The following is a 17303-nucleotide window of genomic DNA, read 5'->3' on the forward strand; positions in this document are numbered from 1 at the left end:
ATTTAAGGGTATGCTCAGCATGCCTTTTATTTTTCATATAGTCAAAATCATTCCTAGAATAGAGGCTAGTATGTGACCTATTACCTACATAGGAAATTATGTATTAAAGCCCTTAATATTCTGAGGCAGTAAGATTATGAGCGGAAGGCCTGTCTGGACTATATGTGTATACCTTGTCTTAAAACTAAACCCAGACATTCTGGAGAGTTATTAACATTACAAATGCATTTAGACACATGAACACATTTTTTTTTTCAAAAACAGTTTGTTAGAAAGGTAGAAAATAAACATCAGACACATTGATAATAAGCACTAAAAGGACAGAATAGCACTTTGAATGTTTAGAGTCTTATGTCAGAAGCTACATCTCTCTGATCACTGTGAACTGTTCTTTACCACAGCCAAGTCCTGGTCAAAACTGGCTAGAACATCTCAGCTCTGACAACATCTCTGCCCAGACCTCAAACTGAGGAGAAGCACAGGTCCCCATAAAGGGGAAATGAGAGAGACAGCTGCTCTCCTGGTGTGTGCTTGTTCTTACAGCTCCTTTAAGTACTGAAGTGCTGGCTCCAAGATTATGTTTTCTCCAGAACGGTATCTTTGCAAGGCCTGGTTGATTCTCCGGGGACTCAGAGACAAGCAGTAAATGAGGTTATAGTTGTGAATGAGCCGCCTGGCTCGTTCCCGCTCCAGCACTCCTGTGACAATGAGTAGATAAAGTTTTTTTATTATTCTTTTTTTTTTTAAAAAGAAGGGAGACAAAAGAAAAGATATATGCTAACTTGAATGACTTGTAGGTATATGTTAATCACTAATGTTTTATGACTTTAAGATTCTTAATATTTACTAAGATATTTAGACTAAGATATGGCTTACATACCAAAGATGATGACATTGGTGTAGAACAAAGCAGATAGACTTAATAACACCACTCATTTGTTTTAAAACATGAATTAAGTTTATTCTTTGTAAACATACTTAAATTTAAAGGCAATTTTTTCACAGAAATGGTGTGCTTGCTAAACATGTTCCTAAATATTCAGGATTTTCTTATCAAAGTATCCATGAATATTCCCAAACATGTGAGAGTTAAACTGTTACTTCTTCACACACATTTTCTGTGACTGTCTTCAACTAACCTGTGTGATAGATCTGTGGATCCACAGCAAGCATTTTGTCAACCGTATGTCATCTGTCTTGATGATAACAATGTCAGCATGCTTTCTACATGGAGGTTAGGTGTTAAAATAGCTGGACTATAAGTGTAGATTGCAGCATCACTAATGATCACTAACTGCTCTATAAGCCTGAAATTTGAGCTTAGACATGTTAGATGCTGCACTTGGGAACACAGAGGAACAATCTCTTGCCTATAGAAGTTCTCCAACCCATGGAGAAGGTAAGTTATGCAAAAGATTAACTGAAATAAAACAATCTTTACAATAACAAATATTTACCTACAAATATAGCCTATGCCTCACACTCCATCCCAAGCATTGTATAATATTGATTCATTTTGTTCTTGTCATTACCCACTTCACATAGGGAGAAACTGAGTTCTAGAGTTGTTCAATCACTTGCTTAAAGTATTTAAATTAAATAGTTAACTGCAAAGTTAACTACTCTATCATATTATAAAATGAGGGTAAGAGATTAAATGTGAGTCATAGAGTCTGCTAATTTCGTTCTTTGAACTGTGAAGATCTATGTCATAAACAGCCAAAAGAGTGTCCCGACATTTTTAAAAGATGTAATTTACATCCCATGTGTCCTTATTAGTTAACTTCCACCTAGAGACAACCTAAGATCTCCTTGGAAGAGTCAGAGTTAGGAATTATCCAGATCATGCTGGCCCTTAAGCCTTTCTTTGGGGATTGTCTGGATTGCTAATTGATTAAGGAAGATGCAGGTCATTGTGAGAGGCACTATTCTTCAGAAGATCATTCTGAACAGCTTTAATAGTATGAAAAACCAACTGATAAAGACCCTGGAGTAGAGTCAATATCTTCTGACCTAAAGTAAGCAAAAACCTCATTCTCCTTCTAGTAGCAGATGTAGTGAGTCTAGGAGATCTAGGTTTGAATTATGGATCTAATTCCTGCGAACCTCATCATTTTGAGCTTGAGTTCTTCCTCTGCAAAGAAGGGTCCTAAGCCGACAGTCTTGCCAATGTGAGAATTTAGAAATGAAAAGAATACAATGTTTAAGCCCGTGTCTTTTAAGGCATTCTGCCCCTTTGGACTTTATATTTTCTGTTTAGACTTTGGCTCATTGGGTGAATTCTTAGTATATCATTTACTCAGCCATTCGTTTCAGACACTTTCTTTCTTTAGAATACTTGTCATTCCTTGTTCCTTCTCTTTGAGGCTATTTTCTTCACAATCCCCATTAGAGAATAAGCCCAGTAAGTTCCCAGAAACACTGATTTGATGATGGATAGTCTGCTGGAGCCTGGATAGGGAATGCACTGGCCTACTTAGCTCCTTGCACATAATAAAGAACAGTGAGTCATCTGTGGGCAGAGCAGGTGTTGTCAGCTCTACATCTAGAAAAGGCCTTCATGGTCTGTGAAATACTGTGGCTAATGAACAAACAGCGTGACCTTAGCTAATCCTCTTTCCCATTAGACAGTTGTAGATGTTCCCAGATCTGGCTGATATATTCTTTGGCTGTTGAGCAACTAGCAAACTTCATAGAAACGGAGAAAACAGGCATAAACAGTGAAGGGGGCATGAAAAAAAGGCATGTCAAAGCCATCAGAATCTGTCCCCAAATTCAACAAAAACTACATGTTTTCTCAGACTGTTTTATTCCTATTAGAAAGGTCCAAATCTTTGGGGTTTCTTAGCAACTAGGTTTAAGATCCAGGATACATTATGATGACTTAACATGTTATTTGGGAATGGTTTTCCTTTCACTTAGTATATAGAGGCTCAGGGTTACTTCAATAACCTTTTAATCTCTCTTCTTCACCATAGAAATCTTCCCTAAATGATTTATCTCAGCTTTCATGATGACCTTCCTGCTTGAACGTATTTTGTGGATTTTGGTAGAGAAGGATGCCTTATCCTAACTCCCAGGATCACAGTTAAGGCTCAACTCCACCATGTGTCTAATGAGCAAATGTATACTTCTGTGCCTGTCCTGTTTATCCTTTTCCCTGTCACGAGTCAGCTCAATTCCTAACATTTGGAGAAGATGGCTTCAACTTAGAATGGCTTGATGAAGCCACCAAAGCATTCTTCATATGATGCTTCAGTTCCAGCTCTGTCTCCCAATACAGTCTCTGGTACTTCAGCTCATTACACGCTAAGCCTTCTCTCATATTTGTTTTGTTTTATATTACAAATTTTAATTGATACATTTTATGTAGTACCATGTGATATTCCAATAAAAATAAACTCTGTATAATTTAATATCATCTCAAATATTTACCATTTCTTTTAATAAAATTATCCAGAATTCATTCTTTCTAGATTTTTTTAAAGACATGGTCCATTAGAACTCCTTTCTCATATTTAATAGTAACTAAGCACCTTATGTGTTTCCTTTGGACTACTTAATTTTCAATTCTTCCTTCGATCATAAAACTTTATTACATATCACCTCTTTACCCTTCCTCTGTAATGCTGTTAACTACTGCTATTCTGTGGTTCACCTAGAAGTCTATCCTTGAGGGCAGAAGCTCAGTCTTTCTGGATTTCTTCCTGGTCTAGCCTCTAACCCAGCTCTGGAGTCATTAATACTGTTTTAGTGAATATCTTATTATTCAGATAGCTTAAATTAATAATTTCAGGTCTTTCTAAATTTCCTTTCATTCCTTTTCCATATTTATTCAAAATCTTAGGTATTACTCTATTGTATTTCATGAGGACTAAAATTGTATTAAAATTCAAAACAGAAGAAAAAGAACACAAAGGAAATAAAGACCTTACCCTTTTCACATGGGTGCCTTTGTAGGACATGCCAGCACTCAAACATTAGGAATTATTTTAATATTAATAAAGCCTTTGCTGATCTAACAAAAGGACTCTTCTTTCTCTAAATACTCACATAGCATAATCTAAGAGCACTTGTCCCCATGCATGTTGTATTAGTGTATTCAGACACTTGAAATCATTTATTTGCTCTAATACTACTAAGATAACAATGAACCTTCAAGTAAAAAATTCATGGTATCAAATATGATGATAGATATTAAGGATGCTGGCAAGACCAGAGGAAGTCTGACCTAGATCTGCCTCAAAGCCCAGAGAACAGTGATTTGATTACAGTACAAATAATATTGAGGAGAAGGAGACAAGGAAGACAGAAGACTTAAACAAATGGGAAAGTAAGGTGTGCCTGAGGAAAAGCAAGTGATCCATTACTCATTATGACTGTGTGAAAAAAAATGCTAAAAATGAAAACTGTTAGAAGGGGCAGTTTAGGTGAGCAGATACCAAATTTGACTTGCTAAGTAGCTTGGAGTTTATCTTGGGGACAGAAGGGAGTTATAGGAATTAAAAGAATGAAGCATGTGTTCAACTGGTGGAAGAGTAGAGGTAGGGATAGGAAACACAATGACATTATCAGTCACCTTGTAGGGAATTCTGCTTTGAGTTATCTTGGTGTGTTCTGATTTTTGTAGACACCCATTTCATAGATAAAATGAACTGTTTGCCCATGGGATGAAACCAAGCCTGGCTTGGTTAGAACAAAAAAGCCAAGACTAAGTTAGAACAAAAAGAAAACTGGGTTGGTGGTTTTTGGAATTCATACTTTACCTGTGTTGCTCAGGTCACACAGGTAAAGGGCATTTTCCAGCTTTCTGAACCTGTCTATCCATAACTCAGATTGTCCATTCTTCTTCACAGCCAGATGCTCAACAGGCTGAGAGACTGGCCTGTTCTTAAAGAAGGTCACAGGGTCTTCTGGAGCTGAAGTCATAGTGGTAGGGTTTTTTGTCTGCAGATTTTCTTCTGGAATTTTCTACCAAAATAACATAAGCATCTTACTGGCACACATTCACTACACAGAGCTTCTCCAAACTCTTGGCCAAAGTTGAGGCCACACATCAGAAAGATTTATTACAAAGTCTGGCTTTGGAAAACAAGGAGGAATCTTACATATTTGGTAGCTCTACCTGTCAAGTTTTAACTCAATGAAAACATTGCAAGTTTATTTTGAGAAGAGTGATGACATCACTTTTATCTCAATTTCTGTTTTGTATATACATGCAAAGGACTTGGGACCTGGGTGGCATTCTGATGTCCTACTCTGTGAGTGCTAGAGGAATCTATAGGGAGTAGTATTAGGTGAAAAGCCATGACCTCTTCAGTGGATTTGGTGAAAGAATGAGTAGCCCAATAATAGTGCCACTTTTGGCCTGTGAGCACAGTTTAAAGAATACCTAAGGGTCTCTCTGATTGTTATTTAACAAAGGAAATGGAAGCTTAGAAAGAACAAGAGACTTATAAGACTGGGCAGACCTTACACTAGACCCAAAATTATAAGCAGGGCATAGAAATGATGCTTAGTTTACTTCAGTATTCTAATTCCATGCCTACTCTGGAAAAGAAAGGTCCTTTGCAATGAAATAGACAAGTTAGACCCAGAGATGTCAAGTAAGGCATCCTGACACCTTTCATGTGTAGAAGGGATAAATATCTATGTCCTGATCAGTGCTGCTCTGATCTTTTGGGCAATTTGCCTTCTTTCTTTTCTGGTTATAAGAAGAAGCAACAACTTACGTGATTTGGGACTGGGCATCCAAAGCAAAAGTAATATACCTATTGTCCAGCAGAGAGGGTGAAGGGAACATGTCTCATAGTAAAGATGGGAAAGCTGGCCCATGTTTAACTCTGGCTTAGTTCATGTTCCATTTCTGTCCATAATTAACACAGTAAAATTTCCAATTTCTCCAGATAACTAAGCTAGTAGAGTTGGTTCTGTTCTTTGCAATCTAAAATGTTCATCACTTACCATGAAATGATGTGTACCACGAGCATTCCCTTCCCCCACATTTCAAATATCTGAAACTTTGCAGTCTTTTTTGATATGTCAAACTTTTCATGTGTAAGTGGTGAACACCCCAACTTCCTGCAGAAGAGCAGCTGTAACAAGAAGCTTGTCTATGAGCTGGGTAACAGACACGGATGAGGTTGCTCCCGGGAATGTGAAGAATTTTTTGCTTGAAATACTAGAACACTGTGAAATTGCTCTGACATGGTTGACAAGCAACTGGTAGATTTTCGGGATGAATATAAAATAATTCCTCTTTGATAAAATTAATTTTGGAACAAGGAGAAATTTTTTATATGGAAAACCAGGGATGATTCTTATGTTTTATTTGGTTTTTATTTATTTAGTTTTTTAGAGCTTTGGACAACTTCAGAAAAGGTGAAAGCTTTAGAAAAATCTTACTTGATGCACTTGCAAGCATGGGTATTTTCATTAAAAATCATTATTTTTTAAATTTCTTTGGATTCTTCCTGTCTCTGTGATAATTAAAGATGGGAAATTGGAGACTTTGAACCCAAATTAAGCTTAGTAAAGGAACAAGTAACTAACATACTCTATATTACTTTTCTGTACCAGAAGAAGTCTAAATTCCTTGCTTGTTCAGGGGATGTTAATGCTCTTTTTGCTTATTGTCTTAGTTAGGGTTTTACTGCTGTGAACAGACACCATGACCAAGGCAAGTCTTATAAAAAACAACATTTAATTGGGGCTGGCTTACAGGTTCAGAGGTTCAGTCCATTATCATCAAGGTGGGAGCATGGCAGTATCCAGGCAGGCATGGCGCAGGAGGAGCTGAGAGTTCTATGTCTTCATCCAAAGGCTGCTAGTGGAAGACTGACTTCCAGGCAACTAGGGTGAGGATCTTATACCCACATCCACAGTGACACACCCATTCCAACCAGGTCACACCTATTCTAACAAGGCCACACCTTCAGATGGTACCACTCCCTGGTCCAAGGATATACAAACCATCACACTTATTTCTCCAGATTATCCCTTTCAGTCTTCTCTCCAGGCACATAAAGCTAGACAACCGAAGATGCTCTTTGTCTTTATCTCTTTATAATATCACTCTCTCAGTTGTATAAACCCTTTTTGATGCTCATGCCTGGAAGGATTGGGCTCCTATACAATTTTCAAGATCCATCTCATATCCTACTTCCTGTACTGCCTGTCCATATAGCCAAGAATGGGCAAGAATTTGTTCTTTCTCAGCCATTTGTCTATCAAGGCACTTTTCACTGACTACTGTATTTGTCTAATTATCTTGTGCCCTAGAGGTAGTTATTGATATATTATCAAGGTCATATGAGATAGTTATTGAAAAATCTCTAAGGTCTTGTTAGTGGCTGACAGAGATTCTCAGCACATGCTTATTGAATGAATGAATGAATGAATGAATGAACATATGGATTGATTATTTCTCTTGGATTATAGAAAGTTGTCTTATCAAACCTCTGCTTCATCTCCTTATTAAAAAGTGGGGCAATGAAGATTGTTTGTACAAGGATTTGAGAAGAGTTAATTATTACAGAAATTTTTTAAAAAGTTCTACAGGAAGCAAAATAAAAGAGCAAAATGCATTTTAAAAACTCTTATTCACAACAGACTTAACACTCAAGGAGGAAAGCATTTGTGGTTGTTTTCGCGTGGCAAGATGCTTGCCAAAATGGATACTGTTTTCTAAAATACTTCCATGTGTGAAGTGCATGAAGAGACCTCATATCATTTTAAGATGAATTATGTTCTAATCCAGACATGTCAAAACAACAATAGAAAAATCATACTACCTTTCAGTTTTTCAATATCTCCTGGCTAAATGCTGAGAATATTAAGGGGGAGTTTTAATCATTTGGTGTGTATTTATTTTCTTCTCCCCCCACACTCTCTCTTCCTTTCTTTCTTTTGAGAATCAGAGAACTTGTTACATTTTAAAAGGCAATCCTTTAGGGAAAGGTTGCCCTCAGGTTATGGAAGCCAGCGTTAAGAAATCAAAATGTTCTTCTAGCCACACTTTCGTCTAATGACAGTTGGTGGCCACATGATTTGGACACTCTGCTGTACAGGTACTAAAAAGACAATTGATTTGGGAATGTGGCAAATGCATCACTGAGCACAGGCAAGAGGCTTCCTCATGCTAACTAGGTTAGGCGTTAACCCATATTCTAGGAGTTAATAGGTCTCCCTTTTCTGTTTGAGGCAGGTCCTAAAGACAGTCAGAAAATAAGGTGTAGGGTGAAAAATAAAGAAACCACAGGGGAGGGCCTAGGCCAGAAAGATGTGAGAATCAGGGTTCCTCAAGGCCCTCCCAGGTGCACCACATGCCCAGCTGCATACCACATGTTCAGTTTTTCTTTGGGGTCTTTCAGGGATGTCAACCAAGTCCCCTTTGGTTTCCTTTTTACTCATTTCTAAACAAGAAAAAGACAGAGAGAAGGGTTAAACTTGGCACACTCATGTGGCATACACATACACCCAAGACAAAGGCCACATTCTGGCTCTGCTGGGTAAGTGGCATATGTTAGGCAATCGGGACACTTGGTGGACAGAAGGCCAGGTTCTTACCTTGTGGATCTCAGAATGAGGGAGGGGGTGGTAAACAGTTGCTCAATGGATTCTTTATATACCATTACCATACATACATACATACATGCATACATACATACATACAGAAAAGAAACATATGAAGATAGGAAAATATTTGAGCTTATTAAGGAGCAGTGGGCATGGTTGGAAGGGATTATTCTCGCAGGAAATGAAGCAAGTTAATGAACAGAACAATAAGCAGAAGTCACCTGGATAAAGGCATGGTGATGGTACGCATAAAAATGAGCCAAAGTACAACCTGTGGAAGACTCTGAACCAGAAAGGTCCATGCAGTTTAGCGAGGTGAACCCTGTGACTCTGGTGACTCTGTCTCCCAGAATGCAAGCACTGTACCCCCTTTTCAGTTAAGGGTGTGATCACCTGCAATTCCCAGGCTACAGGCTGCTACCTTCATGGATAAAACTGACTTGCTTTAAATGCAGTCCACAAAGGTCTAGGGAGTACCCTAATGACTCTAAATCCCTGTCACTATCATATGCCAAGAGAAATGTAAATATATCATTAATGAAAATACATGATTTCTCAGTTGGGTCTCATTAATTTCAGTAAAAATGAACCAAAATATTTATACAAAGTTGGAAGGAGGCAGTGAAACATAACATAGTGGGTGACAATATCAGGTCTAGGCCTAGATACCTTGGATTTAAATCCTGCCTACTTTTGTTATGAGATCCATGACTATGAGCATTCTACTCCATTTCTTCCTGCCTCAGGGGTTTTCTACTGACAGAAGGAGGGCAACTTAGGTGACGGTTAGGATGAAATGGAATTACCTAGAACATAGCAAGTGCATGCCTTTAATCCCAGCACATGGGAGGCAGAGGCAGGCGAATTTCTGAGTTCAAGACCAGCCTGGTCTACAGAGTGAGTTCCAGGACAGCCACGGCTACACAGAGAAACTCTGTCACAAAAAAAAAAAGTGTTAAAAAGTTAAGAGTGTTACCTAAATTTCAGGTTAGAGCCCCTTTGTAATAGTCTATTAGCATTGCCTCCCTGGATCATTATGAATTATCTTCTTCAATTACTTTTTGTATGTTTGTGTTTGGATATGCATAGTACACATATGTAGGTATTTGTGTGTGTCCACATGTGATAATGCACTATGAACTCAAGTATATTTGTGTGTGAAGACCAGAGACATCTTCCTCAGTTACTCTGTATCTTGTATTCTTGAGACAGGGTCTGCCCCAGAATCTAGAGTTCACTAGTTGGCTAGACTGAGTGCCCAGCAAGCAGAAAACTCCAGAGTCCTTGTCTCTGCATTCCTAGCCCTGTGGTTACAGCCATATGGTTCCCTGCTTTGCCTGGCTTCTTATTCTTTTTTTTTTTTTTTTTTTTTTTTTAAGCATAGGTGTTGTGAACCAAACTCAGGTGCTCATGTTTATGTAACAATCGCTTTATCAACTGGACCATCTACCTAGGTCGTCGTTTCTTCTTCTTCTTCTTCTTCTTCTTCTTCTTCTTCTTCTTCTTCTTCTTCTTCTTCTTCTTCTTCTTCTTCTTCTTCTTCTTCCTTCTTCTTCTTCTTCTTCTTCTTCTTCTTCTTCTTCTTCTTCTTCTTCTTCTTCTTCTTCTTCTTCTTCTTCTTCTTCNCTCCTCCTCCTCCTCCTCCTCCTCCTTCTTCTTCTTCTTCTTCATCTTTTTTTGATGGAGAAGACAATGCAATTTCATGTTTACCTGGTGTCTTGGCCTCCAGCATGAGAATGGTCCTCAGTACTTGCTCAGATGAATGGCTATGCACTTTTATGTGACATTTAGAAAATAAAGTGTGTGGTTCCTTTTCCCATTTTTCCCCAATCCTCTAAGAAGAATGTGTTTCTTCATTCCTTTATCTCTCATACCTACCCGGATGCCATTGAATAAACCTCAACTGATGCTCACTAAAGATCATGATGGCAATCCCTTCAAGGCAAATCTGAATAGATCTGTTAAAAATTTGAGTTGCCATGGGAACCCATGAACACCTACTTGTACTGAGATCTGCTCACTGCACTAAGTTTGTGAAAAAAAAAAAAGAATTTGTTCTTTATTGAAAATGCTTCCGATTACTTTAAATCACAGAGATGGACAGCTAAAAAAGGACTCTAGCAGCTGTGAATGGAAAAAAGGTGGGGATGTTGAGTATCAGACAGATCTAAACACTAATCCTGTGGGTTTCTTTTACCAACTGTGAACTTTTGGTTCAGTTATTTCTTTTGTGAAATTCCAGAAAGTTGCCATAATATCATGAAGTACATATCATGTATGTAAAATATTCAACAAAGGAGGGTATTCAACCTTAGGCAAACATCATTTCACCACAGGAGAGGATTTATCATACAACATGCCAGGCAGTTTTCTGGGTGCCAGTTAATGCCTGGGACTTTTTAGAATAAGACCTAGAACCTAGATTGGTCTCTGTCTATCTCTTCCTTATTGTATATGAGCTTTTCAGTGTTCTCATTGGAGAATATATGAAGACTCTACTTGATTTCTGTGTTTCTGTCTAGCAATTCCTTGTGGTTGTCAGGGTTCCCTTAGGAGAATATATGAAACATGTACTTGGTTTCTATTAAGTTTACCCTTTTCCTTTGTCATAGCTGATGGTATATACAGAGGTAATTGCTTGCATGTGTAAACATCATTTGAAAGACCTGTGCTGGAGATCTTTTTTTTTTCTTTTTCTTCTCCCTAACACAGCAGGAAGGATAAATGAGAACCATCTGTCTAGTCAGCCACTGGAAGACTTGCACTGGGGGAGATAGACCCCACTGGCTTCTAGAAGTTTCCAAGAGTGGGAAGGACAAAGACTTATAAGGCTGCCAAGGAACTGTGATATTCATACAGCCATCTCTTCTCCTGTTTGCTCCCACTGATTATTGAAATCCACGCTCATTTGTGCTGGTTGGACATAAGCTCAACTTGGGGAGCTCTAAAAATGATCAGTGCTCAAGTGTCTCACCAGACCAATTAAATCCTGATTTCAGCTGAGCAGAACCCAGAATAATACTTTTTTAAAGTATCCTCTAGTTGATTTTAAAATGAAACAAGGTTGAAAGCATTTGACTGAGATAAAAACTCCTGGACTCATGGATCCTAATGAATGAAGTTTGTGTGATCATCAAACTAACACACTTCAAATGCTGATCAATGGCAGGTGTTTTTCACATAACCTAAATAATAACGCTACAAGATGGAAATTAACTCTATTTGACCCTATATGACCTACTACAATAAAAATTTCAGCTGTCTTCTTAACATCAGGAGGCTACACATCTGTTTCTGATTCATTCATTCAGCGAGGACATACTAGTCACGTGCTTCCTAGAAGCTCCACTGTTGAGGGAAGGACATGATAAGAGTGAACAAGACAAGCTCTTTCTTCTCATGCAATGTACATTTTAGACATGAAGTCAGGAAACAGACACATTCCAATGTCAGGTATGATATGTGTTTCCAACATAGCCAAACCCAAATTCAGGGCTGAGAACCACACAGGAGTCACTGAGGAGTTCATCCAAAGAAGTCACAATGAAGAGAGAGCTATTGCACAGGGCAAATGGAGGGGAAACAAGTGCTATGAGTGCCAAGACCTCCTGGATGAGCCTTAGCATTGATGCTAACTTCTGTCTGTTTAGCTTCCAGCCCTAACTCTTTCCCTGGTGATTCTCCCCCTTCCTTTTTCACTTTTGGGCATAGAAATTACATTTTTCTTTCTAGGACCACTCTGCTACCATTCCAGTGTGCCATGGTTTGGTAGGATTGATCTTCAGTTCCAGCTCTGAGATTGTTCTAGTTAATCTACACCTCTACCAGTATCTTAACCACCATCTTTCTTGACTCAAAGCTGGATATCATATTGATTATGAGCCTCTGATAAGAGAGAAAATATTTACTATTTAATTCCTTTTGCCTTGAAAGGATATTGTGTGTGTGTGTGTGTGTGTGTGTGTGTGTGTGTGTAAGATCTCACAGTTGGCAATATGGGACAGAGGGTATGAGTTGCACTACATTGGTGATAGAAACCAAACTGTGGTCCCCTGTAAGAGCAGCAGGCTTTCCTAACTGCTAAGACATCTCTTCAGCCCTTCCTGTATGTTTCTTGGATAATTTTGACTAGTACAGTTAATGATTCTTAATTTTTATCCATGTCTCAATATCTATATTAGATATATAGCTTTATCTAGGATATTGTTAGAAGCATAGATTAACTACAGTCTCAGAGCTGGAATTAGAACTATTAAACTAAAGTTCTTCTCACAACTACAGCTATGATATAGTTGTGATATATAGTGATCTCACACATCATTCTCAACAGGAATCATGTGTGAATCCACAGGCTCATGACTCCAGTTTAATGGTCTCAGCACTATAACATGGTGTTTTGTTTGCAAAACAAGAACAGTAATCTTTACAATTATGTGACACTTTAATGTGCAGTTTCACTGCATGTCCTGGGGAATGATTTCTCCAGCTCCTTGAGTTTTCCTTAGAGATACTTGACCATGTGTGCAAAAACACTGCCTTCTAGATGTTTGACATGGTATGCCAATCTATGGTATGCTTTCTGTAGCCCTAAGAATGGAAAATGCTTCTTATACCCTAACTCTGGATTCTGTCAAAGTAAAGTATTGAGTTGTGTCCATTTCTCCCAAGAAATATGTTCACTTTCTACCACTGGCACCTGTGAGATTGCCTTATTTGGGACACAACCTTTACAGATGTAATCAAGTTTAGACAAGGTCTTTACAAGGGGAAGGAGAAGGTATTTGAGTACAGAGATATAGAGGAGACAGAAGAAGAGCAAATGGAGGTATGGGCAGAGAATGAAATCATATATAATGGGCTAAGGGGGGGCTTATGGTTGCTAAAACCTGGAAGAGGCAAACAAAGACACTTGTTTAAAGGCTTCAGAGGGACTATGGCTTTCAATGATACTCAGATTTAATAGTTCCAGATTTCAGAACTATGACTGAAGCATTCTATGCTGCTGTAAGTCACAAGATTGTGAAAATTTGTTAGAGAGGTCAAGAACATGAACACATTCTTCACATATTTTTCAACTTTTTCAGCCTCTGATTCATATATGACTAATACCCTATATGTATTTCTATGTATAAAATACCTTGTAAGATGTTTTTCTCCACATGTATATAGGCATATATAGTCATCATCCAGTCTACCCAACCATGCCTACTTAGTACCTTGCACATATTCACAATAGTTAGTGGATATTATTATAAATGCATATTTTCACCTGTCATCTTTAAATTTGACAATTGTTAAATATTTTGCCATATTCATGTTTATAATCTTACTTACTAGTATGGCAGAAAAATCATTTTATATTAGCCCAGTCATTTTGTTTTATAATTCCACAGTTTAATCAACTGATTGTACAATAATTTAAATGAATAGTCCCAAAGTCTTTTTTTACTGCTTCCAAATTTACAATGTTTATAACAGTTGCTGCACTAAACATATATCCATATACACATATATTTGATATCTATATACTTATATTATATTTGATGATTTATTAGCTAAATAATACTAACCTGAAAATGCTAGATCAAAGAAAATGCGTCTGAAATTTAAGTAAATAATTCCAATTTCCTATGCAAGTGTTCTAGGTTCATGTCAAAGAGTTACTACAAAAAGTGAAAATATGGAGCTTTGAGATTGATGGCCCTCATCATCCAACTAACATAAAAGAATAATTTTTAAGTGAAAATTTCAGTCCTATCGTATTTTTCACTGAATATTTTTGGGAAGAACAAGATAAAGCCCAGTGGCTGAAGAGATGGCTCAGCGGTTAAGAGCACTGACTGCTCTTCCAGAGGTCCTGAGTTCAATTCCCAGCAACCACATGGTGGCTCACAACCATATGTAATGGGATGTGATGCCCTCTTCTGTTGTGTCTGAAGACAGCTACAGTGTACTCATATACATTTTATATTTATATATATATATATAAAAGAATGTTATATTAAAAAAAGAAAGAAAGAAAGCTAAAACCCAGGTAAGTTTGCTGAGGCACAAAGCACAGCACTCACCTGCTGGCATGTCACATAACAAATCAGCAGAAGCTCTGTTCAGCCACTTAACAAAGTTCTTCCACCTGCGTAAGAAATAGAGACCTGAGTGATGAGAATGAAGCTCCCACTGCATTGGAAGTATGAAAGTCAAAGCTGAGTTTTGCTGTTTGGTTGTACTACTAAAAGGAGTTTTGCTATCAGTGGAGGAAGCAGAGATGCTCTAGGTATATCTGCTAGAAAGGACTTTGGTGCAGGGAGTTAGATGCCCTCAGAGTTACAGCCAAAGCTGAGTATGGAGGCCTAGGCCATCAGTATCAGGATATCAGGGGAATGGTTGGTGACTAAACCAAGAGGATCAAGAGGTTGAGGCCAGTCTAAGTTTTACAGTGATTTCCTGCCTTAAAAACAAACAGACACACAATCATGGACCCAAGGTAAGAAATCTAGCATCCCCAAACAAACAAATAAATTACTGGAGACTGGAGTCTGTTGGCAAGGTCAAGGCATTCAGATACCAGGGAACTCTGAGAAAATCTGGCTAAGGACAGAGGTGCCTCTAGCCATCAAATCAGTGACAATTCTGATGTCAGTAAAAACTAGCCAGTTTTTGCATTACTACTAATATAGGAAAATGAATACGTTTATTCACAACTTATAAGAATGACCTGTCGTGTTAGCACCATTCTGCACTTCAAAATTTTATGCATTTACCTCTTAGTTATAAGTTAAATCAGTCATGAGATCTTCTTGATAAGTAGTTATTAAAAACGTCCCTTTTTCCTGTCCTAAGTGTGGAAATAATTACAACACGGAACAAACATAGAAGGGGGATAGTTACATGTGATGTACTTAGATAATAGTTAATGAATTGCCCTAGAAGTAATTGTATTGGGTATATTTTAACTGAAATCTGATATCTAAAGCTTGAACTAATCCAGCAGAGCTTTGGTAGTGAAAAATCACTTACATTTGCTTGCCTAACAGCCATTTATATGTTAAGTAAATATGCTCTTCTCTGTCAGTAATAGATGCCTGGTTTCCTTTTGGATATAGTGTGGTTAGGACTATAGTCACACATCCATATGCTGCTTAGCCAAGGATGTGACCCCACCTCTCTATGATTTTCTTCATTCCTTCTTCTCACTTCTGTTCTACTCTCTGTTCCTATTTCAAACTCTGTTATTAAATTTGTTTCTGGTCCTTCTTGATTTTTTCTTTTTCCCCAATATTATGAGTTGTCTCATGTTACTAATACAGAGACTCACAATTGGTCAACGTGTATAGAGTAAGAAACTGTTAAACATAAAGCTCTAAACAATACATCTGTATTACAGTCCCTTCTTCCAAGAATCAGTCATCATTGTGGAAGAGTAGTTAGAAAGATAGTAAGAGCCAGAGATAGTGGTTCACTAAAAGAAAACCATTTTGTAGATACAATAGAACAGTTGCACATATAAATTCATGGCAGTTGAGAAAGAATGCACAAGATCTGCTCATATTTAATCCGGTAAGATCCTAGCTTGGAGATAGGAAGAGGCATGAAATCCCACCTCCTAACTATGTGGCTGTTGGTAGCTTCAGAAGACTGAGAGAGGTCCCTGGAGGTTTGTGCAAGCTCCAGTTAAGGCTACACATTCAATACTATATAGAAAACACAAGACTTGATATAGGGAAAGCGAGCAAACAGTTGTGTGTGGGGGGATGTGCGAATGTATCTAGGAGGAGTTAGGGAATGAAGTGACTATGATCAAGATACATTGTACAAACTTCTCAAAGAATAGGGAAAATGAGGAAGAAAGGAAATTTACATTCTCTCATGTTGGTGAAAAACAGATTCTGCTGCAAGCAACCTAACTGCAAATGGAGAGTTTTGTTGATTTCTCATCCAGCAGAAGGCAGACTGAAGTGGAGAGGAAGTTGGCAAACATGTGTCTTAGGTTTTCTCAAGGAGTTCGAATGTCATATGATTTCATTATCTTTAAATAGAAGTGACATTTTAAATATGAACCCAGTTTGCTTTGTTTATACCTCATGGGCCTTTTCCTGTACATGGGTCATATGTCAGAAAAATTCTTTGATCAACATGTGTATTCTGATAGGAGCTTTGAACATGTGCTCTCTAGAGCTTCGTGTGAGGAAGAAATAAGCCATGATATGTAATGCTGCAACCAGAAAATCTGGTGACTGCAGATAGTAAAGAAAAGATGGAGGACAGAAAGCTCTCATGGGGAGTGGTAAAAATCATATAAGCACCAGCTCAGGTCTAGAAACTGACTGTACTGGCTCCATATTTTAAAATTTCTTTATTTTAAGAAACTTAGGAAGTGCAGAAATATGCCTAGACCATCTTCTAGTCTTTGAAAATAAAGCAAAACAAGCAAGAACCTCGATCTATTGACAGTCACAGACTGTACTCTCTTTGTTTTGAGGATCTGTCAGGCAATGTCAGACCATGTTCTCTCGGATACCAAGAAAAAGAGAAGGGCCAGAGAGATGGTTCAGTCAATAAAGCACCTTGTTATATAAGCTCAATAATCTGAATTTGATCCTACAACCCTCAGTGGGATTCTGAAAAGTTATCCTCTGATGTCTACAGGTGCAAGCATAAGTGCATGAAAGTGTACATGCACATGTGTACACACACACACACACAGAGAGAGAGAGAGAGAGAGAGAG

General features: G+C 38.0%; 1 protein-coding gene across 1 annotated transcript in view; it reads right to left on the reverse strand.

Moving 5' to 3' along the window:
- Window positions 1-372: 372 nt before the first annotated feature.
- C4H1orf87 (chromosome 4 C1orf87 homolog) overlaps window positions 373-17303 on the reverse strand; it is a 59359-nt gene continuing 42428 nt past the window's right edge. The window contains exons 9-12 of the mRNA XM_021161116.2: window positions 14646-14710; window positions 8341-8414; window positions 4767-4971; window positions 373-698 (exon numbers count right to left, since the gene is read on the reverse strand). Coding sequence (XP_021016775.1) covers window positions 538-698; window positions 4767-4971; window positions 8341-8414; window positions 14646-14710 — 505 coding nt within the window. The 3' untranslated portion in view covers window positions 373-537. The remainder of the gene's footprint in view (window positions 699-4766; window positions 4972-8340; window positions 8415-14645; window positions 14711-17303) is intronic.

This window comes from Mus caroli, chromosome 4 (assembly GCF_900094665.2).
Source record: "Mus caroli chromosome 4, CAROLI_EIJ_v1.1, whole genome shotgun sequence".
Classification (NCBI taxonomy): domain Eukaryota; kingdom Metazoa; phylum Chordata; class Mammalia; order Rodentia; family Muridae; genus Mus; species Mus caroli.